The sequence below is a fragment of the Phyllobates terribilis genome, unplaced genomic scaffold, assembly GCF_046119375.1.
Source record: "Phyllobates terribilis strain yellow unplaced genomic scaffold, ASM4611937v1 Scaffold_2__4_contigs__length_985480577, whole genome shotgun sequence".
Classification (NCBI taxonomy): domain Eukaryota; kingdom Metazoa; phylum Chordata; class Amphibia; order Anura; family Dendrobatidae; genus Phyllobates; species Phyllobates terribilis.
Window position 1 is genome coordinate 94,249,792 of NW_027362762.1, and position 23,312 is coordinate 94,273,103.

General features: G+C 42.1%; 1 protein-coding gene across 1 annotated transcript in view; it reads left to right on the forward strand.

Annotated features, from left to right (window-relative positions):
- Window positions 1–23,312, forward strand: part of MICU2 (mitochondrial calcium uptake 2) — a 312,841-nt gene that overhangs the window by 280,069 nt on the left and 9,460 nt on the right. Inside the window, exons 8-10 of the mRNA XM_073662237.1 lie at window positions 10,796–10,893; window positions 21,399–21,570; window positions 23,066–23,174. Coding sequence (XP_073518338.1) covers window positions 10,796–10,893; window positions 21,399–21,570; window positions 23,066–23,174 — 379 coding nt within the window. The remainder of the gene's footprint in view (window positions 1–10,795; window positions 10,894–21,398; window positions 21,571–23,065; window positions 23,175–23,312) is intronic.

Sequence of the window (23,312 nt, forward strand, 5' to 3'; positions counted from 1 at the left end):
GGGGGAGTAACCTCAGCTGTCCATCCAGAAACAGGAGCGTCCACGCCTAACATGATAACTGGCGGCTCACCTAATTAGCACTAGATAACTTGCACCATGTACAGTGAAGTATGTGTGCATTCAACATATGGCACCTATCAAACCCAAAACTAGCTCCGCTCCAGAATAGATAGTCCTAATCTAGACAACATGCAGCGGTCCCACGGATTACAAAGTGTCTCTAGATAAACCCCACCAATCCAAGCACAAGAATACATAGCCGACATGATGGGAAGAAAACCTACTCATCGTGTTATCTAATAGGTGTCCGGTGTCTTACATGAGTAACATATCATAAATTGTGCGGCTGAGCCATTTTGGAAGAGAACCTGTCTCCCCACAGAACTACTGTTGGCATGAACGTCTCTACTTACACCTGTATGGCCAAGGGAAATTTGCTAAGAAATTTTCTTTTAGCATTGGGCAAGAAAAATCAGTCTTCTACGTGTTCCCTAATGATGTGAGGCTTCCATGCTCGGTTTATAGTAGGAAACGGCTGACGGGAAGGTTTGACTTAACTGCTCAGCACCTTGTCGTCTAGCGTCTTCTCGACTGGCTCACTGGGTGTTTAATCGCAGGAATCCAGGATATTATTTGTGTAATCATCAGCTCATAATTATCTCCTTTGGTGTGTTGTGTAATGAGTTGGGAGAAGAGCCCTGGAGAACCCATTGATGATATTCTGAGAAGTTAATCACTCACTTCCAGGTTTCCCCACAGATTATAACACCTATAAAACCCCTAGTACACAAATTCATCAGATTATAGCTGATCATTCGGAGAACTCATAATTGTCTTACTGTCTGGGATCCTATATGACAAAAAAGAGATTGTTGAAATCAACATCACAGTTTGATTTCCTATGGAAAGATTTGAAGTCCATATTCCCATCCAATCTATCTGCCTCCTTATTTCTTCCATTCGCTGCACAAATGGCACACAGATATAGCATGATGCAACATATGGTGGCTCAGTGGTTAGCACTGTTGCTTTGAAGCATTGGGGTTCTGGGATCAGATCCCACCAAGGACAACATCTACAAGGAGTTTGTATGTTCTCCCCGTGTTTGCGTGGTTTCCTCCGGTTTCCTCCTACACTCCAAAGAAAGATATACTGATAGGAAATCTAGATTGGATTGTGAGCCCAAATGGGGACAGTGATGCTGATGATTGTAAAGTGCTGTGAACTCTTCAGAATTATCTAGGTGTTTAAAAGACTGGCCTTGTTATTATATACAGTGGGGAAAATAAGTATTTGATACACTGCCGATTTTGCAAGTTTTCCCACCTACAAAGAATGGAGAGGTCTGTAATTTTTATCGTAGACATACTTCACCTGTGAGAGACAGAATCTAAAATAAAACCCAGAAAATCACATTGTATGATTATTAAATAATTAAATTGCATTTTATTGCATTAAATAAGTATTTGATCACCTACCAACCAACAAAAATTCTGAATCTCACCGACCTGTTAGTTTTTCTTTAAGAAGCCCTCCTACTCTGCACTCATTGCCTGTATTAATTGCACCTGTTTGCACCCTTCCACACACAATCAATCACACTCCAACCTGTCCACCATGGCCAAGACCAAAGAGCTGTCTAAGGACACCAGGGACAAAATTGAAGACCTGCACAAGGCTGGGATGGGCTACAGGACAATAGGCAAGAAGCTTGGTGAGAAGCCAACAACTGCTGGTGCAATTATTAGAAAATGGAAGAAACACAAGATGACTGTCAATCTTCCTCGGTCTGGGACTCCATGCGAGATCTCGCCTCGTGGGGTAAGGATGATTCTGAGAGGTCAGGAATCAGCCCCAACTACACTGGAGGACTTGATCAATGACCTGAAGACAGCTTGATCCACAGTCTCAAACATTACCGTAGGTAACACACTACGCTGTCATAAATTAATATCCTTCAAGACACCCAAGGTTCCCCTGCTCAGGCCAGCAAATGTCCAGGCCCGTTTGAAGTTCGCCAATGACCATCTGGATGATCCAGAGGAGGCATGGGAGAAGGTCATATGGTGAGACCAAAATACAACTTTTTGGTATCAACTCCACTCGCCGTGTTTGGAGGAAGAAGGATGAATACAACCCCAAGAACACCGACCCAACCGTGAAGCATGGTGGGGGAAACATCATACTTTCGGGGTGCTTTTCTGAAAAGGGGACAGGACAGCTGCACCATATTCAAGGAATAGGGTCATGTATCACTAGATTTTGGCTAACAACCTCCATCCCTTAGTAAGAGCATTGAAGGTAGGTCGTGGCTGGGTCTTCCAGCATGATAGTGACCCGAAACACACAGCCAAAAGCAATAGAAAATCTTTGGAGGGAGCTGAAACTCAATGTTGCCCAGCGACATCCCCGAAGCCTGAGAGATCTTGAGAAGATTTGTATGGAGGATTGCGCCAAAACGTCTGAAATCTGTAATTACAAGCAAAGGTTTCTGTGCCAAATATTAAGTTATGTTTTCCTATTGTATCAAATACTTATTTCATGCAATAAAATGCAATTTAATTATTTAAAATCATACAATGTGATTTTCTGTTTTTTATTTTTAGATTCTGTCTCTCACAGTTGAAGTGTACCTGCGATTAAAATTACAGACCCTCTCCATTCTTTGTAGGTGGGAAAACATGCAAAATCGGCAGTGTATCAAATATTTATCTTCCCCACTGTAATTGCAGCCTATATGCAGAGAGTTTCAGGACACTTGGAGAGATGAAGCAGTTAAGATAAACTTGGGTCATAGCCTATACACAACCCCAATTCCCAAAAAGTTGGGATGCTGTCTAAAATGTAAAGAAAATAAGAATGCAACAATGGCTATCTCTTTAAACCACATTATTTTCACAACAGAAGGGTACAGATCAAAAGTTGAAATTTTAGATATTTTCCACTTCATTTGAAAAAAAAAATAACTCCTTTAGAAATTGATGGCAGTAACACATCTCAAAAAAGTTGGGACAGGGTTAATAAAAGGCTGGAAAAGTAAGTGGTACTAGTGAAAAACAGCTGTAGGGTCAATTTTCTACTAAGTCAAATGACTGTCTAAAAAGAGCATGTTGGAGAGGCAGAGTCTCTCAGAAGCAAAGATAGTTGGAGGTTCATTAATCTGTGAAGAACTGCGTCTAGAAATTGTAAAACAATTTCAGAAAAAATGTTCAGTAACGTAAAATTTCAAAGACTTCAAATATCCCACTGTCTACAGTACATATTATCAAGAGATTCTGCAAAATCCATGTATATGAAGAACAAGGCCACGGTAAATATTGGATGCCTGTGACCTACAGGCCCTCAGGTACCATTGCAATAAAACAAACATGATCCAGTCCTAAAAATCACTGCATGGGCTCAGGAATACTTCTAGAAATCTTTGTATGTGGACACGGTTGACTGTGTAATCCATGAATGTTAGTTAAAGCTCTATCATGCATAGAAGTCATACATCAACACAATCCAGAAACGCTGCCGTCTTCTCTGGGGAATAGTTCATTTAACATGGACTGAGGCAAAATGGAAAACTGTTCTGTGGTCAAATGAATCAAAATGTGAAATCCTGAATGGAAACCACAGACACGTGTCCTGCAGACTCAAGAGGAGAGGGACCATCCAGCTTGTTATCAGCACACTTTTCCTGCACCTCTGATGGTTGGGGCTGCACTTATGCCTATGACATTTGCAGTTAACACATAATGAAGGGCACTACCAGTGCTTAGCACTATATAGAAGTTTTAGGACAACATATGCCCCACCCAGTCTGTCTTCTTCCAGGAAGGCCTTGCATATTTCAGAAAGACCATGCTAAACCACATACTGCATCCAGTATGGATGCTTCTCAGAAGAAGAGTTCGGGTGATGATTTGGCCGCCAGCAGTCCAGACCTTTCACCAACAGAAAACATTTATCTCATTATGAAATGAAAAATCCAACAAAGACCGAGGAGTACGGAGTAGCGAGAATCCTATATCAGACAAGAATGGGACAACATTCCTGACCCAAAACTCCAGCAATTGGTCTCCTCCCTTCCCAGACGTTTACAGACTGTTGTAAAAAGAAGAGGGAATGCTTCACAATGGCAGACACGGCCCTATTCCCACTGGTTTTTGAGATGTGTTGCTGCCATCATTTTCAAAATGAGTTACGGTAATTTTTTCATATGAAATGAAAAAATGTCTAATGTTCAACTTCTGATCTGTGTTTTATGTTCCGCTGTGAATAGAATATGACAAGAAGAGTGTTCCAATCATTGCATTCTTTTCTTTACATTTTACACTGCGTCCCAACTTTTTGGGAATGGGGTTGCATTTCAGCTTTCACAAAGTTTGTTGTTTCAGTGTTTTTAGATCTTGTAGTCAGATGTTTCTAAGGTTACTGAAGTACAATTTACTGTTGGCATGACACAGGGCTCATGATAGCGCGCTCCTTTTCTTCTCTGGATGATTCATCCAGATGGCCCATACAGTCTGAAGAGGGTTCAGGGTTCATCAGAGAAAATACCATATTTTTCGGAATATAAGATGCACCCCAAATTTTGGTGTGGAAAATAGGAAAAAAAATATTTTTGATAAGATGGGGGTTCGTCTTAGAGTCTGAATAGATATCTTACCTGGAGGGGCAGTAGAGCGGGGGTCACAGGAGGCCTGGCGCTAGTGGCTTGTGCTGGTGGCCTGGGAGCCTGACGCTGGTGGCCTGGGTGCCTGGTGCTAGTGGGCTGGTGGCTGACGCTGGGGGCTTGAGACCTGGGTGAGTGATGGCTGGCACTGAGGGCATGGGTGCCTGGGTGAGTGGTGGTTGGCGCTGGGGCTTGGGGCCTGGATGAGTGGTGGCTGGTGCTGGGGGCTTGGGGCATGAGTGCCTGAGTGAGTGGTGGCTGGGGCTTGGGGCCTGGGTGAGTGGTGGCTGGCTTTGGGGGCTTGGGGCATGGGTGCCTGGGTGAGTGGTGGCTGGCGCTTGGGGCCTGGTTGAGTGGTGGCCTGGAGCTGGGGGCATGGGTGACTGGGTGAGTGGTGGCTGGCGCTGGGGCTTGGGGCCTGGGTGAGTGGTGGCTGGTGCTTGGGGCCTGGGTGAGTGGTGGCTGGCGTTGGGGGCCTGGGTTGAGTGGTGGCTGGCGCTGAGGGCTTGGGGCCTGGGTTGAGTGGTGGCTGGCGCTGGGGGCATGGGTGCCTGGGTGAGTGGTGGCTGGCGCTGGGGCTTGGGGCCTGGGTGAGTGGTGGCTGGTGCTTGGGGCATGGGGGCCTGGGTGAGTGGTGGCTGGCGCTTTGGGCCTGGGTGAGTGGTGGCTGATGCTTGGGGCCTGGGTGAGTGGTGGCTGGCGCTTGGGGCCTGGGTGAGTGGTGGCTGGCGCTGGGGGCTTGGGTGAGTGGTGGCTGGCGCTGGGGGCTTGGGTGAGTGGTGGCTGGCGCTGAGGGCTTGGGTGAGTGGAGGCTGGGACCCTGGTACCGGGGCCAGTGTCCTGCTGTGAGTAGCGTGGCAGAGCGGTGTGAGCGGCTTCCGGTGTGCGCGGCCATCTTTCTGAAGCTGTGATCTACAGGAAAATGTACGCCGGCGTGGCAGAGCGCATGCGACGGCTCCGGCGGCCATTTTCCTGTAGATTAGCTTCAGAAAGATGTTTGCGCACACCGGCCCCGGTACCCGGCAAGGCCCCGGCTCCCAGGCTGATACCTATTCTGCTGCTGCCGCCGATCCCACTCCACCACCACCGGTAAGTTACTTTCAGACCATAAGACGCACCCCATTTTCCTCCCAAATTTGGGGGTGGGGGGGGAAGGCGTCTTATGGTCCGAAAAATACGGTGACTTTGCAGGAAGTACAGGGATTGGACTGTTGAGCTCTGGAGCAAAGTTATCTTCTCTGATGAAGAAAATGTGTTCCTTCGTGGATTCGCTGCCTTCAGTCCAAGTCTACAATGTGCACATTCAAATAAGAATAAAGAAAACCATTGCATAAACAGGTGTGTCCAAACTTTTGACAGATGCTGTGTGCATCTATCACTCATCATTATGGTCAAAATGAAGATGCTCCCATACTGAATGAATGAAGGCTCCCATAAACAGTAGATGGCTTGTTTGGCCTATAGCTATCGCTTTGGACTACCCATACTCAGAAACACTCGGCGTGGATGAACGTTCCTGTGTTCTCTATGAGACGGCCGCTGTCAGACTCCTTTGGTAGTGGCCTCTCTCTCCACCGAACCAAAGGGTCGAATTAATTCCCCCAGCTCGATCCTTCTCTCACCTGACATCTTCTTTTGGGGGAAGAGTCGGGAGGCCCCCATGCACATTAGACTGTCTGCACATATTGGTGGGTGTGGGCTAATGTTAGTCTAATGTGAATGGGGGCATTTTGTGAGGTTGTTATTGTTACCTAAAGACTGCTTTTCTAAAAGTACCCAACCCAGTGGTCCGTTCATCCAGCTAGCCATACATTTTCCCTGCATGTAGTATTACCTGCTGGCTATTCAAATAAATGTCCAACCATGTAATACTTGGCGTCTTGTAAAATTGTATCTATTAAACCTAGATCAAAATATCGTTGGCATAAAACCATGTCAATAATTACCGCAGAGGCAACATGGGCCTGTGGTAGAACATTCAATATTATTAGAAGTTGTATTAGGAGGGAATGATCCGACCACCATCGCACGTTGATACAATGGCTTGTCCCTGTGGTATTGAATATAGCTTATTATGGCTAGAACATATAAAGCAATGTATGGCATGTCTAGTAGTCCCCTCCTGGCCGTGTCCTCTGCTCCTTGCCTCATCACTCATGACTGTATTTGGACACACATCTGTTGCGAGGCGAAGCTTTTGGTGCAGATTTCAATGAGGGCTTTCTAGGTGGAGGCCGCAGAATAAACAGATACAAGTATGAATCACTGGAGAACGGAGCAGCACTTGTGTGTAGCGTGCTCTGAAGTCTCAGACACCGGCTTCTAAATTCCTTTACCATTACTATACCGCTCTCTAGGAAGCTTGACATGCAATGTGTCCACAGGCTTTACCTCACACTGGATTATGTTCTACATATCAGCAGCTCTGTCTTATGTGAGAGCGGTTACATTACCTGTCTCTATGGAAATAAATAGAAACTCAGATCACCAAGTTATAATAGGTTAAAAAAAGAAAAAAAAATAGATTTTATTGGAGACTAGATGGTAATGATGCTATCTTCCCTGCTAGCATGGTTCCTAAAGAGAGAGTACAAAGTTAGAAAAACATGGCTGCTTTCTTTAAAAAAAAAAAAAAGTAACCACACTAGTCCACAGATTTTCTTTTATTTAAGGGGGTTATGTCCTAGTGAGCTATACCCTATCCATTGGATAGAGGATTACTTACTGATCACTGTGGGCCCAGCTGCTGGCACACACAACGATCAAAAAAAATGAGGCTCTGGAATCAGGGGACTAGGAGATGCAACACCTCAAACTTTGCTCCATTCATTGTCTGTGCAGCTGACGGAGAACATGGAAACATAGAAAGGTAGAGTTGGAAGGGACCTCCAGGGTCATTGTGTCCAACCCCCTGCTCAATGCAGGATTCACTAAACCATCTCAGACAGATGTCTGTCCAGCCTCTGTTCGAAGACTTCCATTGAAGGAGAACTCACCACCTCTCATGGCCGCCTGTTCCACTCATTGATCGCCCTCACTGTCAAAGTTTTTCCTAATATCTAACAGGGCTTGGCTATTTTCGACAGCCCTGGTGAAGTTTGGGTCGAGCATGCACACGTCCGCTCTTTACAAGACAAGGATTTGCAGATCCTGGTTCCTAGGCTCCTGAGTCCTCTTCTTGAGATTGCTAGGGGTCACAGAGGTTAAACCACCAACTATCGAACTCACTATATTTGGAATAACCCCTTAAAGGTAACCTGTCACCAGGCTTTGCCAATATAAGCTATGGCCACCACCTTTAATGCCTCTTTTACAGTGCTCTAGTAAGCTGTTCACTATTCCCTCTGCATAGCACGAAAAATAGCTTCTATAATCCCCCCCATACAGCGCAGTCCAGTCCGATGGGTACCTCCACTCTGGTCACAATCGCCGTCCTCCTGCTTGCTTTATGTGGATGACGTGTCCAACGTCATCCACACAGTGTCCCCCAATCACACTCCTGCACAGGTGCACTTCGCTCTACTCTGCTGAGGGCAAAACAAAGTACTGTAATGCACATGCGATGACTTTACTTACGGGTTACCGGCACTCTTTTGCCTCTCCCGGCAAATGCGTATTACAGTACTCAACAGGGCAGAGCGAGGAACACCTGTGCGGGAGCGCGATTGGGGGGCACTGTGTGGATGATGTAGGACAGTTCATCAACACAAAGCCATGCAGAAGGACGGTGATTGTGACGAGAGAGGAGGTGCCGAAGCTTAGACCAGTGATGTCCAATGGATCGGACTGCATCTTATGGGGGGTTATCAAAGGTAATTTTGGGCTATGCAGAGAGGTTTGGGGACATATATACAGCTTTCTAGAATACTGTAAAAGAGGCATTAAAGATGGTGGCTGTAGTTTATATTAGAAAAACCTGCAGACAGGTTCCCTTTACCCTTTAGACCCATTCACTTCAATAAAGCTGTACTGAAATACTAGACTACCTGAGGACGTACGGTGCTGATTTTTGCAAGAAACCTTAATGAGGAAACAAGTGAAACAACAGCGACACCATTTCTTCTTAACTGTCTATCGTAACTTTGATGCAAAGTCCCGACAGGAGTATTGTCCTATAGCACACAGCTGTTTTACATGTACGCTTTCTTTCTCAAGACCAATATACAGTTGTGCTCAAAAGTTTACATACCCCGGAAGAATTTTTCCTTTCTTGGCCTTGTTTCAGAGAATATGAATGACAAAAAAACATTTTTCTCCACTCTTGGTTATTGGTTGGGTGAAGCCATTTATTGTGAGACTACTGTGTTTTCTCTTTTTAAATCTTAATGACAGCCAAAAACATCCAAATGACCCTGATCAAAAGTTCACATACCCTGGTGATTTTGGCCTGATAACATGCACATAATTTGTCACAAATGGGTTTGAATGGATACTAAAGGTTACATTCTCACCTGTAACCTGTTTGCTTGTAATCAGTGTGTGTGCATAAAAGCTGAGTGAGTTTCTGGGATCCAGACAGACTCTTGCATCTTTCATCCAGCCAATGTCGTTTCTGGATTGTGAGTCATGGGGAAAGCAAAAGAATTGTCAACGGATCTACGGGAAAAGGTAGTTGAACTGTATAACACAGGAAAGGGATACAAAAAAAATATCCAAGGAATTGATGCCAGTCAGCAGCGTTCAAACTGTGATTAACAAATGGAAAATCAGGGGCTCTGTAAAAACCAAACCACGGTCAGGTAGACCAACAAAAATTTAGGCCACAACTGCCAGGAAAATTGCTCAGGATCCAAAGAAAAACCCACAAATAACATCAGCTGAAATTCAGGACTCTCTGAAAACTAGCAGTGTGGCTGTTTCAAGATGCACAATAAGGAGGCACTTGAATAAAAATGGGCTGCATAGTCGAGTTGCCAGAAGAAAGCCATTACTGCGCAAAATGCCACAAAGTATCTCGCCTACAATATGCCAAACAGCAGAAAGACAAGCCTCAAAACTTCTGGAACAAGGTAATTTGGAGTGATGAGACCAAAATTTAACTTTTTGGCCACGACCATAAACGTTACATTTGGAGAGAGGTCAACTAGGCTTATGATGAAAGGAACACCATTCCTATAGTAAAGCACGGAGGTGGATTGCTGATGTTTTGGGGATTTGTGAGCTACAAAGACACAGGAAACTTGGTAAAAGTTGAAGGAAAGATGAATGAAGCACGTTATCAGCAAATACTGGAGGCAAATTTGCACTCATCAGCCCGAAAGCTGCGCATGGGACTTACTTGGACGTTCCATCATGACAACGATCCAAAACACAAGGCCAAGTCGACCTGTCATTGGCTACAGCAGAACAAAGTGAAGGTTCTGGAAGGGCCATCTCAGTCTCCTGACAACAATATCATTGAGCCACTCTGGGGAGATCTCAAGCGCGCAGTTCATGCTAGACAGCCCAGGAATTTACAGGAACTGGAGGCTTTTTGCCAAGAAGAATGGGCAGCTTTACCATCTGAGGAAATAAAGAACCTCATCCACAACTACCACAAAAGACTTCAAGCTGTCATTGATGTTAGAGGGAGCAATACACGGTATTAAGAACTGGGGTATGTGAACTTTTGATCAGGGTCATTTGGATGTTTTTGGTTGTCATTAAGATTTAAAAAAAGAAAACAGTAGTTTGACAATAAATGGCTTCACCCAACCAATAACCATGAGTGGAGAAAAGGTTTTTTTTTGCTATCATTCATATTCTCTGAAACAAGGTCAAGAAAGGAAAAATTCTGCCGGGGTGTGTAAACTTTTGAGCACAACTGTATTTATATGCTTAAACCCCACATGTACTTATGTCAATATGGCACTAAATGTGTTTTGCAAAACCATCTTTAATTCAACTTGTGTGAAACGTCCCTAAGATGACACTCACATAGTAAAAAAAAATGGTCTTCTAGAGGGGTTGATCCTCTTACAGATGAAGTCTGATTCACATTGGCTACAGGACATGGAAGTGGAATATGTGGTTTACATCAGGGGTGATCAGTGGAGGATTCACAGTGTAATGTTGTGACTTTTATTTTCTCCCATTTTTCCTTTCTGCAACTTTGATAAACAATGGTAACTAAAAAGAGCGAATGGTGTTTTGTAGGAGTCCACTTCAGAGAGTGAGGACATCAACACGACCTTGCTTGTTCATTTCTTTGGACGTGGAGGACGCGATAAGCTCCAATATGCCAGTTTTTACAGGTATTTTCTTCTAATGTCCTGTGTTTATTGGGTTACATCAGTACGTTTTTAAGGGAAAAATATCGGTTAGATACAAACTAAAAATACAGTACAGACCAAAAGTTTGGACACACCTTCTCATTTAAAGATTTTTCTGTATTTTCATGACTATGAAAATTGTACATTCACACTGAAGGCATCAAAACTATGAATTAACACATATGGAATTATATACTTAACAAAAAAGTGTGAAGCAACTGAAAATATGTCTTATATTCTAGGTTCTTCAAAGTAGCCACCTTAATTCATAGTTTTGATGCCTTCAGTGTGAATGTACAATTTTCATAGTCATGAAAATACAGAAAAATCTTTAAATGAGAAGGTGTGTCCAAACTTTTGGTCTGTACTGTATGTGAAACTTACTGTATGGAAAATATCACTAAATAAAACTGAAACTTTCCCATCCAAAAACTGCTGCTAAACCTCTTAAGTAGCTAGAATAAAAATATTTTCTAGGGGTTGTATGGCATCATACTCATACAGACACCGATTGATCCAGACTCGTGTTTTGCAATTAAGTCTTGATGAAGAGTCCGCTGGAGTCAGATGCACAAAATTCATTAAGAGGGGTGCACTTCCTAATTTATTTGGTGCATCATTTAGCTGCTTTGCACCATCGTAATAAAGATACTAGAGTATGCTTATGTCGGAATTTACACCAACCTCCTGGCGTAAATCATATTGAATTTGTCGCCTGACCTCCACTACGCCTTCTTCCCCACGAAGATCTGCCTACTTTTCAAATAGATGCCGGAGCTGGCGTAAAAACTCAAAGTTGCAAAATTGTTCTAAAATTATTCAAACATTTTATCGCTTAAAGGGGTTTTTCCCATGAACAAAGTTGATTTTAATCAATAGATCTTGGAATAATAATAATTTCCACAATTGAATGTGTTTAAATAAAATGTTCCTGTGCTGAGATAATCTTATAAATGTGCCCCTGCTGTGTACTGTGTAATGGCTGTGTCTGACCGTACAGGAACGTGGTCTGATCATACCACAGCTCCTGTTCGGGGTTGGGGTATGGGAGAAAAAGAGCGTATAGAAACCGGACAGCATGGGATCGCAAATAATTTTTTCTTTGAGGAAAAACACTTTTTAAAAACGGGCAGTGAAATACTTTCTCTCACAAAAAGAACTAGCTGTGATCCCCTGCTGTAATGTCTGTACACTATTTTGTGCCTTCCCCTGCCCAGGAGCTGTGGTATGATCAGACCATGTTCCTGTACGGTCAGACACAGCCATTACACAGTACACAGCAGGGGCACATTTATAAGATTATCTCAGCACAGGAACATTTTAGTTAAACACATCCAATTGTGGAAGTTATTAAACTTTAAAATTGACTTTGTTCATGGGAAAACCTCTTTAAGGGTCCATTCAGATGTTACTTTTTTTGACGTACGACAAAAACGTACAGAGTTTCATCAGTGATTTTCATCAGTGTCATCAGATTTTTCACCGATTAGAAAAAAAAAAGTTTCTCCACCTTTTCCTTTCTATCAGTCAGTGAAAACGAACAGCACACAAATGGCATACCAGTGCTGTCCGATTTTTTTTTTTTTTCACAGATCCATAGACTTTCGTTGCTGATTTTGATCCAACAGTTGCATCAATATCAGACATGTCACCTCGATTTTATATGTAATACTCGGTCACGCACATGTGAACAGCTGCATAGACTGTCATAGGTGTGAATGCTATTCATGAAAAAAATGGATAGCACTCGTATGTGAATAGCTGACATGTGAATGAGCCCTAACTGATACCAGGGGTACACGATTTAATATAATGGGGTCCGCCTAATTTTTGTAAGTATACTTCTCATTCTACTGAACAAATTCCGTCTTCGTTCTATTTTGTCTGGTATGTTTGACCAGATCTTCAACATAGGGTTCAAAATGCAGCCCCCAACACGGATGTGAACAGAGCTGTAACCTTCTTTAAGCATTTGTTTTTCATGCAATCAAGTCTAAATAAATCTTTTAACTTTCCATTTCATATGCATTGAACCAAACTTCTAGTACTTTTTATTACATTTCTTGTTTTTTTGTGTCTTTATTTCTAAACCATAATTTACCATATATTTTACGACTATGTATTTGTATATGTTTTATCGCGTTCTGAAGAATTAGAATTTACAGAACCTCAATAATTCTTTAAACGTTTTGAGTATCTGAATATATTTTATGCTATTTTTCCCATCTGATATCTTTTCTGTTTGTATCTTGTGCGTAATCACGTTGTCAGGATATGCTTACATATCTAATAGGGCTCTACAGCAGATCTAATGCCTTTTCACCCTATGGAAGCCTTGACTTGATAAAAACACATACTTTATATGGACAGTCTGTTCTGCAGGATTGTATCTACCACACAGACAGAAGCTTGTTATCGGGATTTACTCCCACGTCTCACTGTAAGGTTTGTAGGCTAAGTGTAGGGTCTAATCCTGGTAATTTTCAAGATTGTCACTTATTCCCCCCTTTTGGGAACTGGAATGTGTTTTTTATCATTCTATATATCACGGGCTGACAGTGGAGTTTATTTAATGCATGGAACATTGAAGAGAAGATCTGAGCTGTTGGAGCTGCAGAATAAATGGCACTTTTGACATCATCCTACAGAATAATGGAGATCCAGGACGTCTTTTTTGTGTCTGTAAGCTTCGATCTTTCACGGACAGCTTTGGAGCTGATGTTTTTTTGCCTCACACAGAACATTGTTGTGGGTGTTTGATCTACCCCACGCTGTTTGTACAGGAGATGACGGATGGGATTTTTAGAAGAACACATCATTTCACCCAGGGAAATCTCTACTCTGGTGGGAAAGCCAGAAGACTTCCAGATCCATCACGAGTTTGTTGAGAAGTCGCTGCTGTCCCATTACAAAAAAAAAAAATCAAAAAGTATGTTGGCTTGATATGTATTTGTTTTTGGATGGAGTCATCATTTTTATAGAACAGTTTGAGTGGACCCACATGAGAGCTCTTAGGCGCTGAGATAACAGTGTACTGACAGGTCTGAAGAGGGCTGAATACAGAAACACGACACCTGTCTGCTTAGAGAAACCTTTCTGTACAGATGAAGGAGACACCTGTCAGATGTAGAACATTACGTGAGAAAAGATTGGTCAGGTTTACGTATCTCTTTACTATTTTTAATCTGTAAAGAAAAAAAAAAATGTAATGGATCATGAGATTCACATGCAAAGGCATGACCAGATTTACCCTCCGAGCCCGACGTAAAACTGGCCACGGGAACAACCACAGTTCAGGTCATCTGTATCCTAACAATGTGTCACAACAAAAAGTTGGTTGTCTGCAGTCATTGGTCCGGACAACCTATTCATTTATTTAGTAACATAGTAGCAACATACACACGTGGTCAAAATTGTTGGTACCCCTCGTTTAATGAAAGAAAAACCCACAATGGTCACAGAAATAACTTGAATCTGACAAAAAGTAATAATAAATTAAAAATCTATGAAAATGAACAAATGAAAGTCAGACATTGCTTTTCACCCTGCTTCCACAGAATTTTTTAAAAAATTAGACTCATGAAATAGGCCTGGACAGAAATGACAGGAGGCAGGGTCGCCCATGCAGGAAGCCGGCGTTCGGCAATGCTGCTAGCCCTGGGCTGGGAGAAGGGGCTGTCCCGGCGGTGGGCTTCAAGAAAATGTCGGCAGTACGGGGCAGGTTCGGAGTTGCCGCTCTGCACATTGCTCTCCTGGCACTGGACTTCAGAAGAATGACCGCTGGAGGTGGCACATGCACAGATTTAGATCTCAGCTCAGTGACTAGCTGGGATCTCAATCTGCTCATGTGCCCCCTCCGGCGGCCATTTTCCTGAAGTCCGCTACCAGGTGAGCAATGTGTAGACCGGGGATTCTGCTCCTGCCTGCACTGCCAACGTTTTTTTGAAGCCCAATGCCGGGAGATCAATTGCTCCTGCCTTAAACTGCCGGGACACCCCCCTATCCACCCGGGCCCGCAGCATCGCCCCACTCCTGCCGCTGACGGGTTTGAAGCTAAATTCGAACTATAAGACAGACCCCCATTTGACACATTAAAAAATGTTTTTTCTATTTTCCTTTTAACAATTTGGGGTGCTTCTTATGATCCGGTGCATCTTCTAGTCTGCAAAATACGGTATAATGTTTAGTGGAGGAGGGATAATGCTTTGGGGTTGTTCTTAAGGAATTGGCCTTGGCACTTTGGTTTAATTGAAGGGAAATCTTAATGCTTCAGCATAACCACACATTTTATACAATTGTTGCTTCCAACTTTATGGGAACAGTTTGGGGAAAGCCCTTTACTAATTTACCTTGACACTGCCCCAGTGTACAAAGCAGTCTTTAAAAACATAGTTGAGGGAATTGGGTGTAGAAGAACTTTATTGGGTGCACAGTCCCCTGACCTCAACCTTATCCAACACGTTTGGGATGAGCTAGAACAGAGATTGTGAGCTCGGCCTCTCCTCTCAACATCCGTTTCTGACCTCACAAATGCTCTTCTGGATGAATGGGTATAAATTGACACACACTCCTCCAAAAACTTGTCCAGACCTTCCCAGAAGAATGGAAGCTGTTATTGATGCAAGTGGGGAAGCGACTCCATATTACTGCCTGTGGATTTACAATGGAAGATTATAAATGCTCTTGTAGGTGTGATGTGGAGGTGGCCCAATTCTTTTGTCCATATAGTGTATCTTTATCTTCATACCAAATGGCATTCCTTTTGTGAAGCAACATGTAGAAGCTCTTAAAATCAGAGGATCAAAAAAATAAAAGCCTTAAGGATCATCACCAAAACATGATGATGGAACAAGAGACACAGTTTGGAAACCAATTCTGATTAGAGTTCCTATAGCTAGAACCCCTGAGCATTGATTGTTTAGGGTGAAGGGGAAGCTGATCAATGCTGTTTTGTGGCACATGATATCTCAGAAAATATAACTGAGGAATTTAAGAAAGTGAAACATTTACTGAAAAATTTGGTAGATTTGGTCTTGAGGCCCCTTTCAGACTGGCATATTGTACCTTTTAGACACCCAGACCCCCTGCAGTTCTATTGACCCATACTTTAGGAATCTATGGTGCCGTTAGTTTGGCTCAGTAGAACTGTGGGGGTCCGGATGGTACATCTGGAATATGAGAATTAAACATTGGAACAATGCGCCCATCTAAATGAGGCTTTATTACTGACATGTTGCCGTTCCAGCTCCGATCATCTGATTATGGCCAGTATGTGGCTGTGTGTGCCAGGCATAGTTTTGCTAATATCAAAAAGCTGCTTTTAGTCTAAGAATTCTTTAATTTCTTGCCTTTGACAGATTCAGATATTTTTCTGAGTGAACGAATTGTAATTTTTGAGGTGTCGGCATCTTAAACCACCGCCTGCAGACACAAAGTCCTCACTTCATACAAGGGGCGAGTGTGGAGCTTATCAGGAACATATTCCTAATTTGGTGGCGGTCATGAATAATTCATTTAATCAGTTGCACTGTTTCGGCCATATCCTTATGGGTGGTCGCCAGGTTTAGTCTTATTTAATACATATTTTACTTTCACGTTCCATTATTTGTAGAATGGCCGGCAACATGAAGCCACATTCTTTATAGCGCAGTCTATAATTCCCCCACTATTACATTTCATGGCATTCACTTTGTGTTATTTCACAGCCTGTACTAGATAAGTCGTATGTGCCCTATCACAACGTAGACACAGCTGACAGAGGCGTATAATAAAGGAAAACTCTGACTGTCGAGGGGATACTATCTATTAGACGAGCAGCTGGTATAAAACGATATTATAGGATCAATATATTTCCCCAATTCCAAAAAATGAGGACACTATAAAATGTAAAGAAAACAAGAATGCAATGATTGGGAAATCTCATCGCCATATTTTATTCACAACAGAAATTAGGACACAGATCAGAAATTGCACATTCGACATGTTTCCATTTTATTTGAAAAAAATAACTCATTTAAAAAATTGATGGCAGCGACACATCTCAAAAACTGTGTTTAACAAGAGGCTGAAAAAAGTAAAAAGTACTAAAGAAAAACTGTCGGAGGGTCAATTTTGAACTAAGGGACATGACTGTATCTAAAAAGACTAACACACTAAGTCATGGGTACATGCAAAAACCTCCAAAATACTATTGAAAAACAGTACCAGGGATAATGAATCCCCGTACAAATGCTATAATCATTAAAATAGTTGATTTATTATTACTTCAGATAAATATAAAATAAATAAAATAAAGTGCAAGTGCCATTGTAGTTACAAGGGTTCTACCTATTTGTCCAACACCATTGGTTAGTATGAAGAAGCAAAAGTATGGGTTTGTAAGAAGTGCATAATCCTTCAGAATAATCACATGTTAGTACTTACAATTGTGAAAAGAGAAGCCAGTGTGGGGATGTAGTAGCCCAGATACTTATAATTTTGAAAAGAGAAGGTGGTGTGTACTAACATGTGATTATTCTGAATGATTATTGACTTAGATGGGCTATAGTGGAACTCTATATCACTGTAGTATTTGATTTTTGCGCACAATAGAGTTGTCATCATGCAAGACCTTAACTTTAACTAAAATGCTTTTGAATATAGGTATGGTCATTTAATGAAAGAAAGCTGACTGCCAAAAGTTTTGCATCTACTATTTATTGATCACAACGTTATTATTTTTATTATTATTATTTATTTATATAGCTCCATTGATTCCATGGTTCTGAACACGAGGAGGGGTTACGTACCAAATACAGATCTCACTTACAGTAAACAAACTAGCAGGGATAGACTGGTACGGAGGGAAGAGGACCCTGCCCTTGTGGGCTTACATTCTACAGGAATGGGGAGGAGACAGTAGGTTGGGGGGTTGCATTAGCTCCGGTGTTGGGGGTGGCAGAAAGCAAGGTCATGGCAGGCTGTAAGCTTGTGTGAAGAGATGGGTTTTCAGGTTCCGTCTAAAGGATCCAAGTGGGGCGGATAATCGGACATGTTGAGGCACAGAATTCCATAGGACGGGGGATATTCGGGAGAAATCGTAGTAGAGAGTAATTCATTGTTTACAATGCCATAACTTTAGTATTTTGTAGCATAACCTCTTGCTTTAATTACTGCACCACACCGACGGGGCATTGAAGCCACTGGGGGTATTCAAGACATCGTGAGGGATCTTGCTCCATTCCTTTTGCTAATCTGCAAACAATTCATCTTTATTGCTATGGGTGCAAGTCCCAACTCATTGCCCTAACTCATCCCAAAGGTGCTCTATAGGGTGTAAATCAGGTGATTGGATTGGCCATTTCAACAGGAGCACATTTTTCTTTGCTAACCAGTTTTTTACTAAATTGGATGTGTGCTTGAATTTCCATCCTCTGCCTACTTTGGTATTACCATGTGGCAGCATTACATTCCTAGTATATCCTTGTACATGGTAGCATTCATATTTCCATCAATGCTATGCAGAGGGCCACTGGCAGATGCAGAAAAGCAGCCCCAAACCATGACATTGCCACCATCATGTTTCACTGTAGGTGTTTGGTACCTTACATCATTACGTTTTCCAATTGGGCAGTATATATAGTGCTGCCATCACTACCAAACAGATTGAACTTGGATTCATCCGACCACAACACCTTAGACCAATCTGTCTCTTTCCATTGATTGTGTCCTTTGGCAGACTCAAGTTGGACCTTCCAGTTCTTTGCAGAGATGAAAGGCTTCATGACTGGACTGACCTCGTGCATTCAACCCTACTGCTCTTAGCTGTCGCACCACAGTTTGGCAACTCACTTTGACCACATATTCCTTGTCCATTTTTGACATCTGTACAGCACTTTTATGGACTTCAGATACTGACTTTTTCTTAATAATGTGATCAACTCTGGAGGAAGTTTTCTGTGGTCGTCCATTTCTAGGTTTGTCAGCTGTTCCAGAACCTTCTTTTCTTTCTTTAATATACGTGACACTTGACTCCGAGAACAGATGACTTCCATAGTTACCTCTTTTTGCCTGTTGCCTGACTTCACTCTCAGAATAATAAACCTCCTGACGTCGGGTGATAAATTTGGCTCTGTCTTTGCCATGTTTTAACCTAAAAACACACAAAAAAATTTAGGCAAAATCCGACTACCCATGACAAAATATTGCCAACGTTTGGTCCAGCAAATGTTGAAAACTAAGACCTAAAGGGATAAAACATTGTCACACATGATTTTCGTCCTTATAGCTGACAACCATTTGCTTCCGGTTTACTAAAATCACCAGGAAAATGGCATCACAACAACCAGACAGAAGGAATCACACTTTTAAAAAAAAATGCAAAACTTTTGGTCACCACTGTATATGAAATAATAATAAAGCTTCAACTACTTTAATGATTTTAGCATTTGTGCCTTCTTGTATGGGGATTCAGTATCCCTGGTAATGTATATAGAAAGAGCATGTTAGAGAGGCAGAGTCTCTCAGAAGCAAAGATGGTCAGAGGTCACCAATCTGTGAACAACTGGGTCTACAAATTGTGGAACAAATACAAAAAAATGTTCAGTAGTGTAAAATTGCAAAGACTTTGAATATCCCACCGTCTACAGTACATCATATCATCAAAAGATTCTGGAGCTATCCATGTGCATAAAGGCCGATGGTCAATATTGGCTGCTAGTGATATACGGGCCCTGTGGCTGCACTGCATTAATAACAGCCATGATTCGGTCTTAGAAATCACTGCATGGGCTCAGGAATACTTCCAGAAATCATTATCTGTGAACACAGTTAAGCGTGCAATTCCAAAATGCAAGTGAAGGCTCTATCATGCAAAGAAGCCATATATCAACGCCATCCAGAAACGCTGCCGTCTTCTCTGGGCCAAAGCTCATCTAAAAAAGACAGAGGCAAAATGTAAAACTCCGCACCGCTGCTGATATTATTATCTGAAATTATTTTTTTTTTAAATTCTAGAAGCAATCACTTTAAAAAGCCTTTCAGGTTTTTAGTATAAAAAAATAATACAAAGAATAACCCCGTAAGTTTTTTTGTTTTTTTTTATGCACCAAAAGCTAGGAATGGATGACAAACACATACACATTAACCTTGACCGAACCTTCCAATTTTGAGGGACTGGATGACCATGTCATGTGTATAGAGGCCTCACGATTCTTCCCCAATAGCAAATGGTGCCCTAGACCATCAATAGATAGTCAGGGGGGGGGGGCCTGGATCCAGCAGGTCGATAGTTACATACTTTCTGTATTTCCCTAAAGATACATTTTCAGGATAGTTTTACTGGATACTTCATAAGCAGTAATACTCTTAGTATTGGGGGTCCCTGCAGCAGATAGCGATTTGGTATAAGTGTTCTTCAATTATTGTACCATTTTTCATAATTGGTCCCCATAATAGTGAAGCTTTCGGCTTCAGAGGGATAAAGGATCTGAACTTTTTTTTTTTTAATTAGTTTTCTCTGAACTATTTTTGCTGCATTAAAGCTGTATGGATAGAACTTCAGCGCCCTCTAGTGTCTAATATGTTAGCAAGTTTGAACAACATGAACTTATTTTCTTCTGCTCATCTTGCACTGATTTTGAGCAACAGGTTTCCTTTTGCTATTCACAGCCAAAATAAAAATGCATCTGGTTTTTGCCTTTTTTTTTCTGAACTTAGTTTATCTCCACCACAGATTTTGGGGACTTAAAGAGGTTGTTGCATCTTTATTATTCAGGAATACACTGCTCCTTCAGCTTCTTGGCTTGAAAAGGTTAGTGGTGAGGTTGGCGGTGTTGCTGTTGACGTGACGTCAGTGTAGCTCACCAGGGACGGCGAGTGAAGAGATGTTTGTTATTTTATGGCTGACTTCAGCTGGAGATGAAAATTTCCTGAAAGGGGACAACTGCTTTATTGCTTGCCGGGGAATGGTCGGCTCTTTATGGTTGATCGTTTGACCGGGTCAGCGGCGCAACTATGACGCTGAGTGTAAGCTCTGCAATGCTGCAACCAGAGATCGCATTGGAGGAGCGCACACAGCGATCTCATCCAGGTATCCGGCCAACTTCAGAGCAGCGCTTACAAGCTCTCGATCATCCACCTCCGATAGACTGACTAAATGCAGTAGATCGATTTATAAATTTACATAATCTTTTTTAGATATATACATGGAATGGGATGGACTCCATACTTATGAAGCCAGCTTTTCTGACATCTAGGAATTTTATGTGACTCGTGGACCTACTGAATTATTTTTCTTGTGATCCAATGTACCAAGCTTTGGCTACAATGGCAGAAGTTGGTGATTTTAGACGATCCTTAAAATTTAAGTTTTATTCATATTACTATTACGTATTTATTTTCCAGTTTGTATTTGTGATAAACGTCTCACGTAGTTGGCAAAATAGTGAGACAGGAGAGAGACGACTTCAATCTCCCTTTCTTTCAAGTAATTGTTGCCTTTATTTCAGGTTTATGGAAAATCTGCAGACAGAAGTTCAAGAGATGGAATTTGCACAGTTCTCAAAGGGTTTGGACTTCATGAGGAAGGAGGATTTTGCGGAGTGGCTGCTTTTCTTTACAGACGAGGAGGACAATGACATCTACTGGCATAACGTGAAAACCAGGATCCCTCCAGGAGAAGTGAGTTAAAGGGAATCCGTCAGCAGGTTTTTGCTGTGTAATCTGAAGACAGCAGGAGATAGAGGCTGAAATACCGAATTCAGGGATGTGTCACTTGTCAAAGTGCATGCTATTGTTTACTAACTGAAGGATTTATCACTAAGAGATTAACATTGCTCAACTAGTCTGGCAACGCCCCCTCCTGTGATAGGCAGCTCAGTGTCTATAGACTTTGTACACAGAGAGCCTGGTGTGGGCGGAGTTATCTTCCTCAGCTCTGCTTCATTCTAAATCTGAAAGCTCTGATTGTGTCAGAACTGCTGCACCAAGTAATCTAAGTGATACATCACTGGATTCAGCTTCTCTTTGCCTACACCAAGCTGCTCTCAGATGAGGTAGCAGAAACCTGCTGACAGATTCCCTTTAAGCTGCTATTGAGTTGGTTCTAGTAAGAAGGGCTCTGTATTTTAGATTTGTAAGAGCAATCCACAGTGGCAGATACAAATTAGGCTGCAAATTTGCCAAATATTTTATCCTTTGTACGCTAAAGGGTGAAATCCGTAGTAAAATCTGCAGCATAAATTGACATCTTGCAGGTTTTATATCTGTAGTATTGGTCAGTTTCCGCTGCAGTCAGAAGGGTAAATTCGATATCCGTGCACAGATATCCTAAGAGGATGAAAGATCACCTGTCGGCTGCTTGCCATTACTGCTGTAGGGAGCGCAGTTCTGAACTGTTTCCATATTGAGCCTAATAGTATTGTATGCAGTGAATTATAAACTCTGTGGAGATGGACCTTTAGTTGCTCTTGTTGTTTAGATGTGGTCAGTATTCAATTCTTAAAATTGTAGAAACAAAAAAAGAAATGAAACCCAATACATAAAGTTTCTATGTGCGGTAATGTTAACCTGTGTGTTCCTGAAGAAGGCTTTAACACTAATTAAAGGGGTGTTCCGCCCATTTCTTTAACTTTTCATATGGCCATTGTATGGATTAAAAAAAAAAAAGCTAAGAAATGATATATTGTTGTCCACCGCTCCTCCATCCCTCCAGTCTACTCTTCACTTTGCATTGTCGGCTTGACAGCAGCAGCCAACAAGTGTCCTCGGCGATTGGCTGCAGCTATCAATTGTCTAGCATGCTGGAAGAGAAATATAAGAGACCGGCAGGGGACCTGGCCAGTGGGACAAAGGAGCGGTGGGGGATCGAAAGAAAAGTATATGCAATATTTCATTTTTGTTTTAACCATAATGTCATATGTAATCTTAAATTAATGAGAGTAAAAACCCCTTTAAGTACAGGGACTTTTACTATGTTATGGGTAGTGGTCCGATAAAAATCATATGTAAGATCTGTATAGATTGATTAGATGGTGCGTAGAGAGGTCTGAGATCGGATTTGCCAGCTTTGTTCAGGATTAGCGGGAAAATGGTTTCCTAGTGAGCGTTATTAGTCCGGCCTCTATCCATTTACATTTTTATTGCTCTGATGTTGACGTGTCGTTTGGCATTTCAGAGTATCAGCATAGAGGAATTCAAGACATTTTATCACTTCATGAATAATCTAGAAGATTTCTCCATCACTATGAAGATGTTTAGTGTGGCAAACAAAGCGGTGAAATTGGGTAAGCGTCATTCTGTTCATTAATGTTTTCACCGGTATCTCCATCCCAAGGATGCCGATACCGGTGAAAGCGAGACGCCTGACCAGGGTCGGCCACATGGTGCAGGACGCCACTGTTTCCAGCTATTTGGCTGTCCCG